The sequence below is a fragment of the Vulpes vulpes genome, chromosome 16, assembly GCF_048418805.1.
Source record: "Vulpes vulpes isolate BD-2025 chromosome 16, VulVul3, whole genome shotgun sequence".
In the NCBI taxonomy this organism is placed as follows: Eukaryota; Metazoa; Chordata; class Mammalia; order Carnivora; family Canidae; genus Vulpes; species Vulpes vulpes.
Genome location: NC_132795.1, coordinates 41,806,776 through 41,824,889, shown reverse-complemented (window position 1 = coordinate 41,824,889; position 18,114 = coordinate 41,806,776). Strand labels below are relative to the sequence as shown.

At 45.7% G+C, this 18,114-nt stretch overlaps 1 protein-coding gene across 1 annotated transcript in view; it reads right to left on the bottom strand.

Moving 5' to 3' along the window:
- Positions 1-18,114, bottom strand: part of MYRFL (myelin regulatory factor like) — a 101,809-nt gene that overhangs the window by 40,375 nt on the left and 43,320 nt on the right. Inside the window, exons 9-10 of the mRNA XM_072741590.1 lie at positions 17,780-17,870; positions 7,046-7,246 (exon numbers count right to left, since the gene is read on the bottom strand). Of these exons, the coding sequence (XP_072597691.1) occupies positions 7,046-7,246; positions 17,780-17,870 (292 nt within the window). The remainder of the gene's footprint in view (positions 1-7,045; positions 7,247-17,779; positions 17,871-18,114) is intronic.

The following is an 18,114-nucleotide window of genomic DNA, read 5'->3' as shown; positions in this document are numbered from 1 at the left end:
GTAGCTTGACTCCTAACTGGCTAACCGGGCAAACTTTACTTCAGGTTCTTCTTGGGAATTATAATTTGGAGCTCACTGTTATTTTGATACCTGCTGTTAACAAAAGCTTGGCTTAATTCATTCATTCATTGTTTTATTCAATTAACATTTACTCATCACCTTCTATATACCATGCACTACACTGGTTTTGGCACTTTAAAAAAATGATTGCCTTTTAAAAATTTGTGCTCTACCAATTGTGAAGCCTGAAACCTAAAAGCTCCTAGGAGAGAACATAGGTAGTTTCTCTGACATCAGCCACAGCAACATTATTCTAGATGTCTCCTAAGGCAAGGGAAGCAAAAGCAAACACAAACTATTGAGACTACATCAAAATAAAAAGCTTTCGCACAGCAAAGAAAACCACGAACAAAATAAAAGGGCAACCTCCTAAATGGGAGAAGATATTTGGAAATGATATATCCGATAAGGGATTACTATCTAGAATACATAAAGAAGTTATATAACAGAATACTAGAAAACAAAGAATCTGATTAAAAATGGACAGAGGACCTGAATAGACATTTTTCCAAAGCAGACATCTGGTAGCCAACAGACACATGAAAAGATGCTCGATGTCACTAATCGACAGGGAAATGCAAACCAAACCATAATAAGTTATCACCTTACATCTGTCAGAATGGCTAGCCTCAAAAAGACAAGAGATAACAAGTACTGGCAAAAATGTGGAGAAAAAGAAATCCTTGTGTACCATTGGTGGGAATGTAAATTGGTACAGCCACGTGGAACACAATATGGAAGTTCCTCAAAAAGTTAAAAATAGAAATACCATATGATCCAATAATTCCACTATGGAGGACCCAAAGAAAATGAAGGCACTAATTCAAAAAGACATATGCACCTGTTTATCATAGCACTACGCACAAGAGCCAAGACATGGAAGCAACCCGAGCGCTCACCCGTAGAGGAAGGGACAAAGTAGACGTGCTATATTCATATAATGGAGTATTACTCGGCCATTAAAAAGTGGTGAAATCTTGCTATTTGTGACAACATGGATGGAATTAGAGGATATTATGCTAAGTGAAACAGAGGACGATAAATACCATATGGTTTTACTTATATGTGGCATCTAAAAACCAAAACAAATGAATAAACAAACAAAAAGCAAACCTATAAATAAATAGAACAAACTAATGGTTGCCAGAGGGGAGGAAGGTGGGGAATGGGCAAAATGGGTGAAAGGAAGTGGGAGATACAGGCTTCCAGTTAGGGAATGAGGAAGTCATGGGGAAAAAAGGTGCAGCATCAGGGATAGAGTTGATGGGGCTGTAATTACATTGTATGGCGACTATACTCGTGATGGACATAGCATAACATAGAACTGTTGAATCACTATGTTTCACACCCAAAACTAATGTAACTTTGCGTGTTAATGATACTCAAATGAGAAATAAATAAGCAAAACTAAAATTAAGAAAAATTTAAAAATAAAAATAAACAAATAGATAGGTTTTCCGACTGTCTTGACCTTGTATCATACTATTTCTATGGGGTTTCACATTCCAAATTTCCTAAAATTTAGACTTATTAAATGAACATTTTAAAAAAATGTTTGTTGTCTAGACAGGAAAGCAGATTCATCCCATATGATTATATTACAATGTGAGAAATGCAGAGTGATAACAGAATTATGAATAGAGAATTATGGCAGCTCCAAGGAGGTCCCTAAAATATTCTTAGGGGAGCATAAATGAGGGCTTCTAGAGATGGTGAAGCCCCACAGAAATCCTGGTTTATTTTGGTTCTCAAGCAAATTCTGCTCCTTGCACTTCTGGCCTTTGGCTCAGGGCATTTACCCTGCCTCAAAAGCTTCTCCTTCCCACTCTTACCTTCTCCTCCCCTAACTTAAACATCCCTTCCCCAGGGAAGCACTTCTTCATCTCCAGTACTAGGAAGGGTCCCTTTGCCTTATGTGCTAATGGGAGCTGTTGTTTTCCTGCGTAGCACTAATCAGAGTTATCCCCAGACTACTAGTTGTGTCACCTTTACTATGTGCCTTCCCTGTAGGACATGTAATACCCTCATGAGGGCCAAGACACATTAAGGCCATGCTTTCCTGCTTTCCATATTACCAGCTTCTAGTACATTTCCTTGCATGGCGTTGATGCTCAACTAACATTTGTTAAATAAATTAACAATCTAATAAATAAATCTAATAGGAATAAATTTAAGATAGGAGTTAGGGAAAGAGCTAAGGTAGGGAGAAGGGATGGAAAGGGGGTGACCAAGGCAGGTTTGCTAGGCAGAAAGAACATCATGAGCGAAGTCTCAAGGGACTAAGTCCCCTGAACGATGTCTGCATGACCAGGGCAGAGTTTGGCATTACTAGACTGTGAAGGTTAAGGTCAGAGCCGGGAGGATCTTGCAGGCCACACGAGGAAGGGGCAGACATGATTTCACACCGTCCTGTGCACGCAGCTAACATGGTGAGTGCCTTCATTCATGCAATAGATTTTTTTTAATTGATTGGAGAGAGAGAGAGAGAGAGTCAGAGGAGGGGCAGAGGGGGAGAGAGAGGGACAAGCCAACAACAAATTGTTCATGAACAGCTACTGTGCACCTGATGTCATCCCAGGCATTGGAGATCCAATGAGTATTTCTTACTTGGAGTTTGAATTTTTTAAAAAGTCCTGATTTTGAGGGTAAGGCCCTCAGCTAGTTCGTCTCAGGACCCCTGCAGTGCCCAGCAGAGTAACTTCATCCAAAACCTTCAACGAAAGAAGAAGGGATGAGAGAATGAAGGTAGTAAAATGGCAGGACAGTCCCTGACACTCACAGAATCGAAGACAGGGCATCGGTCAGGAGCCAGCCAGGCCCTACCCAGCTCCCCACTCCCTGCACCTTGGGAGTCCTGCAACTGCTTTGCCTACTTTTCACTCTCCCTGTGGTTCCTGCCTGAGCCCCCACGGGGGGCCTTTGCTGCCAACAGGAAGCAGAGGAGGCTGTGCCCTCACTCCGGCTGTCCAGGCTATGTGGGGGGAACGTGGCCCCTTTGACGCATCTTCCCTGAAGACGTACTGCTGCGCACGGTACTTGGGTTCTACGGTATTATTATCACTGTGCTTCAGATAGATTTTGGCTGAAGAAAATTTTGAGGGCTGGCTTGGGGATCTAAACACCTTCTATAGCAAATTTTCTGTAAGAAAAATGCTCTTCTGGGGACGCCTGGGTGGCCCAATGGTCAAGCGTCTGCCTTCGGCTTGAGTAGTGACCCCAGGGTCCTGGGATCAAGTCCCGCATCGGGCTCCTCGCAGGGAGCCTGCTTCTCCACCTCTCTCTCTGTGTCTCTCATGAATAAATAAAAATATTTAAAAAAAAAAAAAACAGAAATATAATGCTCTTCTGGTTTATAATGCCAGGTTGTAGACTTTCCAGAACTAAACATAAGCTGCATGCACTGCCCATTCCCTATGTGTACACGTGGCCTAGGGAAAGCCCTTGAGGCCAGAGCTGTGTCTTCTGGGCCTCCTCCTCCAGGAACCAAACACCGGCCAGGACTTCACACGGCACCTTGCTCATCAATGCACATTGAGCCAGAAGCTAGAAGCTGAGGTCGGGTGTCTGATTTGGTCTTGCACATCGCAGTCTTGGAAAGTTCTGCGCCTGAGTACATGTGGCCATCACTGTCTTGTTGCTTCACACCTTTGCTCCTCCAACATGAGCTCAGCAACTGCACCGCAGAGAAGGTGCTCCTGCCCCCGGGACCCCAGTTTGTTCAGGGGGGGAGATCTCGGTCTCCGTCATCCGGCCGCAGCCTAGGCAACCAGACTCCCATCAGGAGCAGCCTGGCTGACACTGGGTCACCTCAAGCTCAGGAACTTCTGCATCTGGCTCATGGCCTAGAGGGGAGACTTCGCCCCCGTGACCTTCTTGGACCCGACACTTCTGTCTTTACCACACTGCTGATGTGGTTGGGGAAATCGATCCTCGAGCAATTCATCTTGGCTGATTGCTATCCTGGCTTTTAGTTTTGAATCCTTTGCGGCCTTGTTTGCAGCCTTCATCACAGAATCTGACTGATGTGTTCAACTTTCAACCACCTCACTTTGTTTGCCTTGACCTTGCCGTTTTTCATGCTCCTTTGTTTCTCAGCACATCGTTTCCACCCTGATTTCACTGTTTCCACCGTAAGAGCTGCATTTCCTTCTACAGTCTGTAGTCACGTCGGTGAACACGGCGTCTGGGTAAGGGAGGCCGCTCCTCACCGAGGCCCACCTCATTTTCCCAGTGCTTCCATGATGCTGGCTTCAATCACACCTGCTTTGTGGTCTCTGGGTGGCAGATATGTGTCCAGATAGGCACAGAGACCTCCACCAGGCCTCTACACAGGGTGCTCATGGGCTTAATACCCACAAAACCACCTCCGTTGCCCTGAGTGAGGAGGCACAGAGCCAGGGCGAGGCGGCGACTTCTATTCATTTCCCCCCATCGCAGTACTGGGCAACATGCTTCGCCACTGTCCTGCAACAGCCCATCCGGAAGCCAGCTCTGGTGACCATGCATCCTTAAAGAACAAGAAACTGCCTCCAGTCCCATGCTTGTAATCAGGTCAACCAGGGTCCCCATCTCAGAGGGCAATGGCTATTTTTAAGAGTTGGAAAAACTGAGTCAAGGGAGGTGAAGATGAAGTTCACATGTCTCTCAACCCTGTCATCATCACCCTCATCTCCCTTGTCTGTAATAGTGAACAGAACTGATAAGTGTGATGACTCTCCTGATGGGGGCCCCCAAGTGTGGGGTTGATCCAATTGAGTAGGAAGCCGGCAGCATGAGCAGTGTGAACGGATTCACCCAAAGCAAAACAAACGATGTAGAAGTCTACTGAATCCTTCACTGGGAGCGGCCAACAGGGCGGGGAGGGAGAGGCTGTCTGCCAGGAGACAGTGGGAGGGGCCGTATTTAAAGGAGGAAGGTGAGGAGGTACGGGGACATATGGAATCTTCCCTTTTCTGGTGACTGTGCCTGGTTGTAAGAGGCCCATTGGTCAGTTATTTTGGAGTGTGTAGCCTGCCGGGCCTGTCCGTACTCAGCCTGGGGGAGAGGGGAGTGTTCTGGGCCCTTTCGGCATTCCATCACTCGAGTCTGTTTGCCTAAAAGCAGCCTCTGGGATAAGATTTCTAGAAACCCATATTTCATAAAGGTGGATAGACCTATTAAGAACAAACATATTAATATGAAATAATTTAATAAATGAATCACATAGAATTTGCATTTTTATACAGATAAATAATGATAAAGCTAAAGAATGTTTCACGTATGTGAGCCGAAAAGACACATTTAACACCAGTGAATTGAATATGAGCTTTCCCTGTTCACAGGAGAATATAGAGGCACAGAACATCCCTGTGCCAAGGTTCCTGGGCCAGTGGTTGCCAGAATCAAAACTAAAACTCTGGCCTTCCACCAGAAATTGGGCTTCTCCTTAGCCCATCGTGTGGCCACAGGCAGGAAGAGGATACAGGAATTCCACAGTGAGAGCCTGGATTGGGGTGACATTTTATTTATACGAGAAGGCTGCCTACAAGAGATTTGAGAAGTTCTAGGGAAGCTTGTTATTTTAAGACAATATGTTTTCTTCAAACCAAGACGTTTGGTAGGCGAATTCTGGGTGGTAGCCTGGTGGTAGCAGGAGGGGTTGTGGAGGACTCTCCCGACTTACCATCTTCCATTTGCATTTGGATAAGATCTAGTAGGGAATTGAACAGCCAATAGCAAAAATAAGTTTGAGTCGGTGTGATCCGAAACGCAGACACTTTATCTCTCTCTGAAAGTCAAAAGCACCATATCTAGGACTGGGATCGGGAAATGTACGTGAGAACTTTGTAGCCCCAAGAGTTCCCATCAGGCAGTAGGTCACAGCTCTCCTAACATGAACCATGGCTTTGCAATCAGTATAAAAGTCTACAATTACAGCCATTCTTTGGAATCCACTCAGCAAAAGAGGACATTCCTTGGCCCGTTTAGAAAAACCAGTGCAGATTTGCACTGGGAAAGGAATGCAGTCTGGAAAGATGGCCAATGATTTACAGATTATGTCTCCTTTGAGCTAAAAAAGACTAAGGAAAGGGGGTTCAAAAACACAATCCTGTCCCAGCCTCAAAGATGCGTGTAGGAGAAGTCAGTGAATGAGAAGACGGGGTCAGGGTAGAAGTGGTGAGTGGGAAACAAAATTAAGCGATGGGAGGGCAAGGACGGAGAACACTAGAGTGTTCTGGCTAAGGAGCCAGCATCTTTATCCCAATCTCTTAGGTCTCCAGGGCACTTGTGACTTCCCAAGATTATTCTTATCCCAATGGGTTAAAAGTAAGAAAGACTTGGTAGGACCAATCAGAGAGGCACCATTTGCACCCTCTCGAGAGGGCAGCAGGTTCGGGTGGAGCTGTGCTATCCAGGGCCGCGTTGCAGGGGCGAGCCCAAAGTGGAGAAGCACCTCCTGACATCCAGGCCTGAGTTCTGATTTCCACTCGGCAACCGTCTCTCCAGAGGTAGGAGAAGGTCTTGGCCTGAAGCCTTAGGCCATGAGATTGACCTGGTGGAGGGAAGAAGGGGAGGAGGGGCGCCTCCAACTGTGCCTCAGAGAAAGATGATGAGTGGGGAAGGCGGCGGCAGGCAGGGCTCCAGGACTCCAGGAGCGAGAGGCTGGGAGGCTCAGCAGAACTACCGGCAGGAACTGGCCTGGACCATGCTTGGAAGATGAACAGGGAGGGGGACACTAGGACGTGGGAAGGAAAGGGCAAGCCCAGCAGCTGACAATGCATGGAAGGAAGGGCAGGGGCCCGTGGACAGTGACTCGAAGGCTTCCTGCTCGTGAAGCAGACAGGCCTGTCGGCTCCGACACCCACAATTGTCACGCACTGTGTGCGTCTGGCCCCAACAGGAGACGTGGACAGGGGCCCTTTGCAAGGCGTGTCGGCGTCCAGGGGCACCCAGCACACCTGACTCAGGTGTCAGAGGGGGCGCCCAAGGCCTGCCCCGCGCTCACCTCCTGGATGTTCTGCTTTGCCCGGCTGTCTGAGGGATGCATAATGGTCCCCATCACTTTCACATTGCCGCAGACAACCAGGGCTTCATCCGGTGCATCTGTATTTATTCCCACTCGACTATGACAAACAGCAGATTCGGGAACTTGTCCTCGCTGCCATAGTGCATCACTGTCATTTTCAAACTGACCAGGGTTAGAGGCCTGGAAAAAATACGTAAGTACGTTACAACTAAAGTTAGAGCAGCTGGAGTCGATGGTTGCTTTATTCCTCAGGGCTAAGGAACACGGAATGGCATCTAAGTCTTTCAGGCGAGAGTCCTCTGTTGGATGGGACATTCCGACGTATCCAAATAACTGTGGCCCCAGCAGAGCTGGAGCTCAGCATGTCATGGTTTGGGACGTCCCAGCTCGACTGCAACTATCCGGGAATTAGAATGTGTCGCTTACGTTGAGCAGATGATAAGGCAGAAGGAATCTCAAATATGACCTTCTTTTCTGGGAAAATAAGAATAAGGATTTCACACCAGCACCTTACATTAGAAGTTATTATATGTTTATGAAAGCCCGGGTAAATAAAACTACTTTGCATTTAGCTAGCCCTTTCATAAAAGTTTCAAAACGCTTTAGTATTTATGATTTCATATGCAACGGCCAAGCAAACAACAGGACAAATGTATTTGGTTCACCCCAACCACTCCCTAAACACAGGTGACAGTGCAGGAGGAGTAACAGGAGCTACGCTCGATGTGCACTGGGCTGCACCACCGTTCTGCGCGACGGACGCGTACTGCTGTCCTCATTTTATAGATATCCAGAAGATTCTGAAAGGATAAATATATCACCCAAGGCCATGAAGCTAATAAATTCTGGAGCTGGACTTATACTTCTTTTAATGATTAAATAAAGATTCTAACTTTTCCTATTAGAAATAAGTCTGGCTGGAGGCGCCTGGGTGGCTCAGTCGGTTAAGCGTCTGCCTTTGGCTCAGGTCATGATCCCGGGGTCCTGGGATGGAGCCTCACATTGTGCTCCCTGCTCGTCGGGGAGTCTGCTTCTCCCTCTCCTGCTGCCCCTCTTCCTCCCCCCACCCCAGCCCTGCTCATGCTCACATTCTCTCTCTCAAATAAATAAATAAATGTAAAAAAAAAAAAAAAAGTAACCCTGGCTGAATGTAGTCTTCAAAGAGTATCCAAGGGAAATGATGAGACCAGACAACATTCTGGAGATTTTACTATTCAAGAAAATTCTTTGCTGAAGAATTTTTCATTCGACTGCCTTCCCTTCTCCCCACCTTCTACGACTGTTGAATATATTTCTTTAAGTAGGAATCTCTGAATCCCTCCATATACTCACAATAAAAATAATTTGTTTTTCAAATTGTGACCTATTCTTTTAAATGTGATTTTTGTGCATTTGAGGCAGGTTGTCACAAGTTCAGGCACTGATCATCTAAAAAGTCGACACTGATGGAATGTCTTCACTCTGCCTTTATGGGCCGTGTGGGAGACACTCAGGACTCAGGACCTGAATATGCATAGATTATCTCTGGAAAATAATCAAGACACCAATTACAACATTTTCTTTAAGGACAGGAACTGGGAGATGTAGAAATTGGGCTGGGAAGGAGATTCACTGCTCAACCTACATGCTCTTGGTATTGTTTGGATGTTTTTACCCTAAGGATGTGCTACCAATTTTAAAATAATAATAATTTTTAAAAAACCCACGGAGTTGGGCAGCCCCAATGGCCCAGCGGGTTAGCACCGCCTTCAGCCCGGGGTGTGATCCTGGAGACCCTGGATCGAGTACCACGTCGGGCTCCCTGCATGGAGCCTGCTTCTCCCCCTGCCTGCGTCTCTGCCTCTCTCTCTTTCTGTGTCTGTCATGAATAAACACATAACATCTTTAAAAAAAAAAACAAAACACAAAGTTTAGCTTGGGTTCAGTGAAAGAATTCTTAGGTGTCTTCAAATTTTTCATTCTCACCTGTTTGAACCCTGAGCTGCTCAGAAGACTCAACCAGTGCCATTTGATAGACAAAAGCAGTAAAAGAATAGAAAGTAACAACTTTGAACATTATTTTGAGTGAATTCACTTAAACAAAGTGCTTTGTCACAAGATCCCTAGAGCCCCCTTGGCTGTGAATAGCAAACTGGCTTTGACTCAAATCCTTTTATAGCGAGCAATCAACTAAATCCAAAGGTATACCAGATAAATGTTGATGCATTTTGCTCTATCTAAACATAATGAGCCACTTCAAGGAAATAAAAGACAGTGATGGATTTTTTTCTTAAAGAGCTTTGAGATACTTGTTATCATAAACTTGATATCATGTTGGAACAGCAGATATAAGTAGATTTTATTTTTTGGATTTTTGGATTTTTTTGAAATCTCACTTAGCTTTCATCAGATGAAAACTCAGATCCCTAAAATACATTCAGGTCATTTTGGAAAGGGCCACAGATCTGCAATTTTCTAAATATATAGACCTATGGACAGGCCGTCCTCATCAGTAATGGGAAATGCCCTTCTCTGTTATCCGCGATCTTAATGGTTCAAAGCAAACTGTAATGTACTATCTCGTTCTGGAATTATGACATTGTGTTCCCATGTGGTCCAATAGTGGTTCACTGATATCAAATCCCCAAATGAATTAGTGAATAAATAAATGAATGAATAAGTCAATAAATAAGTGAATGAATAGTGAATAAAATACTTTGACTATTTATTCCACAGCCCCACATATTTAGGGAACACCTGAACATCTCAGTCTGTGTTATGATACAAGCTGGCTGTGTGATCTCGGGGCAGTCATTTAACCTTTCTGTACCAGCTTTTTCTCTTTGAAGAATAAAGAGAATAATGACGTCTTTACCTCTCTCACAGTGTTGTGGGAATTTAATCAAATCACATATATATGAATACTTGGCAAAAATGAGGATGAATAGTCTCAAATTAGCCTTAACGCACTGCTGTGCATAGCAACTACTGTCCTACCTATAAAGGAATACTTCTTTTCACTGAGTTTTGCTTTATTGCACTTCACAGAGAGCACATTTTTTTCTATTTTTTAATTTTTTTTATAAACTGAAGGTTTGTAGCAACCCTGCATCAAGCAAGTCTGTCTGCACCATCAACTGCTGATGCCACTGCTCATTTCACGTCTCTGCCACAACTTGGTAATTCTAACAATATTTCAAATGTTTTCATTATTTTTACATTTGCTATGGTAGTCAGTGATCAATGATCTTTGATGATACTATCATACTTTGGAGAGCCACAGCATGCCCACATAAGACGGCAAAATTTCATTAATAAATGTTACGTGTATTATTCTCACTGCTCCACCAACCAGCCCTTTCCTCACCTCTCCTCCTGCCCTCATGCCTCACTATTCCTTGAGACCAATAACACTAAAATTAGTCCAATTCATAACCCTACAATGGCATCTATGTATTGAAGTGAAAAGAAGAGCTGCATGTTTCTCACTTTATTTTTTTTATTTTTATTTAAATTTTATTTATTTATGATAGGCACACAGTGAGAGAGAGAGAAGCAGAGACATAGGCAGAGGGAGAAGCAGGCTCCATGCACCGGGAGCCCGACGTGGGATTCGATCCCGGGTCTCCAGGATCGCGCCCCGGGCCAAAGGCAGGCGCCAAACCGCTGCGCCACCCAGGGATCCCTGTTTCTCACTTTAAATCAAATGCGAGAAATGAATAAGTTTAGGGAGGAAGGCATGTTGAAAGCCGAGAAAGGGCGGAAAGCTGGGCCTCTTGTGCCAGACAGCCAAGTTGTGAAAAAGACAAAAGACACTGAAAGTGCTGCTCCAGCGAACACACAGATGATAGGAAAGTGACACAGCCCTATGCGGAGAAAGTTCGAGTGGTCTAAACAGAAGACCAAACCAACTACAACGTTTCCTTAAGTCAGAGCCTTATCTGGAGCGAGAGCCTAGTTCTCCTCCATTCCATGAAGGCTGAGAGGGGTGAGGAAGCTGCAGAAGGACAGTCTGAAGCTAGCAGAGGGTGGTTCCTGAGCTTTAAGGAAAGAAGCTATATGTGTAACACAAAAGCACAAGGCGAAGAGCTAATAGAAGCTGCCCCAAGTTGTCCAGAAACTCTAGATCATTCTTGAAGGTGACTACACTAAACAACAGACGTTTTAAAGGATTTTATGTATTTGAGAGAATGAGAGCAAGAGAGAAAGAGAGAGACAGAGATCATGACCTGAGCCAAAATCCAGAGTCAGATGCTTACCAGACTGAGCCTCCCAGGTGCCCCAAAACAACAGATTTTTAATGTAGATGAAACAGCCTTCTGTTGGAAGAAGAGGACATCTAGAACTTTCATACCTAGAGAGAAGTCAGTGCCTGGCTTCAAAGCATCAAAGGACAGGCTGTGTCTAAGTTGAAGCCCATGCTCCTTGACCTTTCTGAAAAGCCTCCGGCCCTTATGAGTTTACGCTACATCTACTTTGCCCATGCTCTGTAAGTGGAACAAAACCTAGATGACAGCCTATCGGTTTACAACATGGTTTACTCAATATTTTAAGCCCACTCTTGAGACTCACCACTCAGAAAAGAAGATTCCTCTCAAAATAAAACTGCTCAGGGCACCTGGGTGGCTCGGTCAGTTAAGTATATGACTCTTGATTTTGGCTCAGGACAGGATCTCAGGGTTGTGAGACTGAGCTTCACACCCAGCGGAGAGTCTGCTTGACATTCTCTCTCTGCTTTTCCCTCTGAGTACCTGCCCCTCCCACCCCCTGGCCCACTCACTTGCTCTCTCTCTCAAATAAAACTTTAAAATAAAAAAAGTATCTTACATCTTAATATATATATATACATATATATATATACAAGCATACATATATCCTCATTGATAATGTACTGGTCACCCAAGAGCTCTGATGGAGATGTGCAATGTTGTTCTCATGCTGCTAACACAACATCCACTCTATGGCCATGGATCAAGGAGTTATTTCGACTTTCAGGTCTTCTTATTTAAGAAATGTGTTTCAGGGCAGCCCGGGTGGCTCAGCGGTTTAGCGCCGCCTTCAGCCCAGGGCCTGATCCTGGAGACCTGGGATCGAGTCTCACGTTGGGCTCCCTGCATGGGGCCTGCTTCTCCCTCTGCCTGTGTCTCTGCCTCTCTCTTTCTCTCTGTATCTCTCATGAATGAATGAATAAAATCTTAAAAAAAAAAAAAAAGAAAGAAATGTGTTTCATAAGGCTATAGCTGCCAAAGATAGTGATGTCTCTGATGGATCTGGGCAAAGTAAGTTGAAAAGCTGTAAAGGATTCACCATTCTAGATGTCATTAAGAATATTCCTGATTCACGGAAAAAGGTAGGAATATCCACATTAACAGGAATTTGGAAGAAGTTGATTCCAACCCTCCTGGATGACTGAGGAGTTCAAGGCTTTGGCAGAGGGAAGAAACTGCAGATGAGGTGGAAATAGGGGGAGAACTAGAACCAGAAGTAGAGCCTAAAGATGAGACCAAATTGTTGAAATCTTACAATAAAACTTCCATGGATGAGCAAAAAAAGTGGTTTTTTGAGATGGAATCTACTCCTCTTAAAGATTCTGTGAAGACTGTGGCAGGGACAGCAAAGGATTTGGAATATTACATAAAATTAGTTGATAAAACACTATCAGGGGTTCAGAGGATTGACTCCCAATTTTGGAAGAAGTTCTACTGTGGGTAAAATGCTAACAAACAGCATCTCACACTAAAAAAGAAACCATTTCTAAAAGGAAGAATCCACCAATGGGGCAAACTTCACTCTTGTCTTATTTTAAGATATTGCCACAGCCACCCCAACCCTCAGCAGCCACCCCCTTTTCTGCTAGCAGCCACTAACACTGACACAGGACCCTCTGCCCTCTCTGAAAGATTGTATTATTCTCTGAAAGTTCAGATTACTGCTAGCATTTTTTAGAAAAAATATATATATAATATATTAAAATATATAAATTTTTTTATTAAAAGATTTTATTTATTTATTCATGAGGGACACAGAGAGAGAGAGAGAGAGAGGCAGAGACACAGGCAGAGGGAGAAGCAGGCTCCATGCAGGGAGCCTGATGCGGGACTCGATCCCAGGACCCCAGGATCACGCCCTGAGCTGAAGGCAGGCGCTAAACCGCTGAGCCCCCTTGGGATCCCCTATATATATAGGTTTTGATGAAGGTATGTACATTGTTTCTGAAGACATAATGCTCTGATTCACTTAGTCGACTATGGTAGAGTGTAAACCTAACTTTCATGTGCACCGGGAAACCAAAATCTTCATTTGACTCACTTTACCGCGGTGGCCTGGAACTGAACCTGCACCGTCTCCAAAATACGCCTGTAATCATTTAATCTGCTCTCCTCAGCAACACACTGCACAGTTGCCCGATTCTGAGGGAGCTCCACTCACCGAATAAATGTAAATGGTGCCCTCTGCAGGTGCTCGGATTAGGACACAGCAATTAATAGTCCTTTGAGGCCACCCTGAGTTTGGAAGGGAAAGCTGGGATTTCTCTGCTTTACCATCGTTTGGGCTTCAAAAGCAGCAGCCAGAGAGCATGATAGGAAAGCCTGAGTTGAGAAAGGCAGTTCATAACAAATAAATTTTGTTCCTTTCAAAAGGGCTGTGGAAAATGGGCCTAGAGATGCTACTCAAGATGTGATCTGAAGGTCAGCAACATCGGCATCTCCTGGAAATGTCTTTCTTTTTTTTTTAAGATTTTATTTATTTATTCATGAGAGACACACAGAGAGAGGCAGATACACAGGCAGAGGGAGAAACAGGCTCCATGCAGGGAGCCCAATGTGGGATTTGATCCTGGGACCGCTGAGCCACCCAGGGATCCCCAAAGACTTGCTTTAATTCAATGCCCTATGTATTCCCACACGTGAATTCCACCCACAGGGTGGAATGGACATTTGCTCCACATACTGATTCCTTTGGGTAAGCAAAAATTCATGTGAACTCCAGAAGTCAGGTGTGTGCGTGCGTGCGTGTGTGTGTGTGTGTGTGTGTGTGTGTTGGGGAGGAAAGGGAGTGGACCCTCACATGGCTCTGCTCTTACACCCACCCCTCATCATCCTTTTTTTTTTTCTTTAAGATTTTATTTATTTATTTGAGAGAGAGAGAGAGAGAGAGAGAACAAGAGAAAGCGAGCAAGAGAGAGAGAGAACACAAGCAGTGGGAGGGGGAGGAGAAGCAGACTCCTTGCTGAGCAGGGAGCCTGACGCAGGACTCGATCCTGGGACCCCGGAATCATGACCTGAGCCCAAGGCAGACGTTCAACCAACGGAGCCACCAGGCGTCCTCACCATCCTTACAGCTGCATTATTTCGTTTGTTTTCCCTGCCCTTGTTTGTTGGTCTCTCATCTGAGGACGGGACAGTTTGCGGGGCAGTAAAGAGGCATTTCAGGGAGACATATGCTTTTTTATTCTTCTGGAAAAGAAACTGGAATAATGTATTCGTTTTCAGAACTAGGAAACCCCGGCGTGTCTTTGAAAGGCAGACAAAAGTAACCATCCCTCCTGCTTACCACGCAGCGCTCCAAACCAGGTTTAATTATGTGTTTTAGAAGGAAAGGGAAGCTGAATGAAAACCTAGTCATTAACCAGGAGAATCTGAAGGAACCCCATGGCAGAGTGCTCCCCAAAAATAGAAGACCTGGGAAATAAATGTCTTCGAAGTAAACCTTAATTTCCATGAAATTGGGCAATTTACACTACAGGAGGCTGTTTGGTTGACAAGCCAGATGAGCCGTTACTGGGTCTTGCCCACCGTTCTCTCTCTAAGGAGAAATCTGACGGGCTCGGTCTCCTGAAGCCCCCCGGAGGCCTAAACCTCGTCTAGTCCATGCCTCTCACACGCGTCCTTGTATTAATCTCTGCTGTTGGGAAGAACGATTCTTTGGCCTCAAAATGAACAGATTGAATTGAATTGAATGAATGAATGAATGAATGAAGCAAATGAACCTGCTCAATGTACTTTGCAGTTCTCCGTATAATGGAGTCTGCTCCTAAAACATGTTCAGTTGTTAGATTTTACTCTCATTATCCTGCAGCTCAAACCAACACACCCAGGACATGGCCTGAGAGGGCACACCTGGCTTTTTCGGAGGATGCGAGCTGGTCTACACTCGGTCTGACCATAGGTCTAACCATTCAAGGCTAACCATTCAATCCTATAGGTAGGGATCCCTGGGTGGCGCAGTGGTTTGGCGCCTGCCTTTGGCCCAGGGCGCGATCCTGGAGACCCGGGATCGAATCCCATATCAGGTTCCCGGTGCATGGAGCCTGCTTCTCCCTCCGCCTGTGTCTCTGCCTCTCTCTCTCTCTGTGACTATCATAAATAAATAAAAATTAAAAAAAAAATCCTATAGGTAATGTGTTCTGTGAACAAGTCAAAAACTCACGGATTCACCCAACATCACCACTTCTGAAGTTCGGTGTTTTTTTTTCCCCCCCGGTTGGTTTATTTTTTTATTTTTTATTTTTATTTTTTTAAGATTTCATTCATTCCTGAGAGACACAGAGAGAGGCAGAGACACAGGCAGAAGGAGAAGCAGGCTCCATGCAGGGAGCCCAATGAGGGACTCGACCCCAGGACCCCAGGATCATATCCTGGGCCAAAGGCAGATGCTCAACCGCTGAACCACCCAGGCGTCCCATCCTCGGTTGGCTTAAACATTAAACAATTAAATAGATTCAAAAGGACATTCATTTTCACTTCTGCATTTGGAGTTAGAACGAAATAGTATCAGTAAGATATTTCTAGTTTGGGGGCGGGGGAGGAGGATGGTTTGTACTACTACCATTCTCCTCCGTCTCATTATTACTAGAGTAAGCCTTGTACTACCCAGCACACTTCTAGAATAGGGTGTTCTCTTTCACTGAAACTTACGGCTAGAAGAAAGCAATCAAATCTGGAATACAATCACTTACTACAAATAAAAGTTTAGTGAAAAATATGACAACCAATCTATATTAAGCATAATTTAATGGTTTTTAGTATTTGTACCGAATGTGAATTGCAGAGACACTCAACTTTTCAAAGTGATCATGAGTTAAATTATCACTGAGTTTTGGGTAGGAGGAGGCACCAGTTCCCGGGTTTTGGTAACGGAGTATTAGACAGGAGAGCACTCTCTCCTGCAGCTGCTGTGTGGATTCCGCAGGAGCCAGAGGACACAGCTGCTAGCAGGAAATGGGGGAACCAGACACCAGGTAAAGTATTCAAGGTCTGCAGGTGACCAGCAGGCTACGGACTCAAGCATGAGCCTCCCAGCTCAGACCAGCCCTTGCATAACGTCTGACCTCTGCCAGCTCCAAAAAGAACAGCATTGTCTGTCTTTATTCCTCCTTAGGAAAAACCAGAAAGAATGAGTGCCCCAGGTTTGCAGACTTCACTTCAGATCTCATTCGTCAGTGCAGCAAAGCAATGCAGACGGCATCGTCAGGACCCCGTGAAACCCTGCCGGGAGATGGAGAACCCCTGCCCTTGGCCCCTGGCCGTGGAAGAGGCCCCCCCTTCCCCTGCCTTCCCTCCCTTGTTTGCCACAGGTTAGATCAAGCCCCACAGAAATGCGCAGGGACACAGGCTAGGCCTGACCTGGGACATCTAGACCCAAATGTTTTACCTTATTTCCATCGTTACTTCACTTCCATTGAAACTTTGAGATGCGGTTTAAGGATTTCCACGTAGAAGTGGCTTATTATTTTTAATTGATTAAAAGAATTTACACAGAGCACGCTTTGTTTCAGAATAGCTGAGCGCAAGAAAGGAAAGACTCGTGTCCCCAGATGGGCAGATCTTGCCCCCAGGCCCAGGAGCAACAGCCACATACGTGGGCAGGCCCTTACCGAGTGGTTTCTCCTGGCCCTTACATGTCCTCCCCGTGTCACAGCCCAGCTCCTCCCGCTGCTGGGCCCGTGGTGACCTGTTATCTGATGGCCCCGGTATTGTCCGTGGTGGCCAGCCTGGCCTCACACAGCTGCAGCTCCAGCTGCCAACAGCTCTGGGCCTTCGCGGCTGCCAAGCTTCACATCCACAGCTGTGACCGATCAGTCATTCAGCAGAATGTGCGGAACCATCGCTGTTGGTAGGCAGGGGCCCAGGGGTTCCTAGGGCACCAGTCACTCTTACTACTTTCCCCACCCCATGGGCTCTGGGAGGTTGTAACCCGAGCTCCGCTTTTGCAAACTGTGCAAGATGATGAATTTCTTGCCCTCCTGAGCCTCGGCTCCTCTGCATGTGAAGGTGATGTAAAGGTGCCACGAGGTGAAGTGACGTCGTACATGACTTATCAGGCCCAGTGCCTGGAATGGAGTTTCTCAAGTGCTTAACCAGAGCGTCTCAACGGGAGCACTGCTGACATGGTGGAAGGGGTCATTCTTTGCTGCGGGGGGCCTATCTTGTCCATTCAAGGGACCGAACCGCACCCCCAGCCTTTACCCCTAGAGGCCAGTAGCATCCCCCAGTTGTGACAACCCAAACTGCTTGCAGACATTGCCAGACGACCTTTGGGAGGGAGGGGAGCAGGGGACAAAAGTTCTCCTGGTTGGGAACCATTATGTGAAACCTAAAATGATAACACCTGCTATTACTATCCTCATCAGTTGCGAAACAGCACATGCCCAGCATGCCAGGGGAAATGCAAATTCTACCTGCGAGGAGAAAAGCAGGTGGGACCCAAGAGAGCACAGGAACCGAACCTTACCCTCACAATGATCCGTTCAGAGACGTGGGCAGACAATAGATAGAACTGGTCTCCGTTCGCAGCATACAGTCCGACCACCAACATGAAGTATCTGATTCAAAACCAGCGATCAACACACCAGGAAACAGAGACATGAGCTGGGCCATCAAACACCCCCCAACGCTTGTCAACCAATGGGGAATCCACCTAGATGGGTGTGTGCATTGAAAGATTTTCTATTCTGCTCCAAGTTGCCCCTGCTGTGGGAGGGAGAGCAGCTGATCCCCTTGGTATGGTTCTGGGCCCACCCTCCGCTTGTTCCGAGGTGAGCCGTTCTGCAGGCCTCACGACAAGTG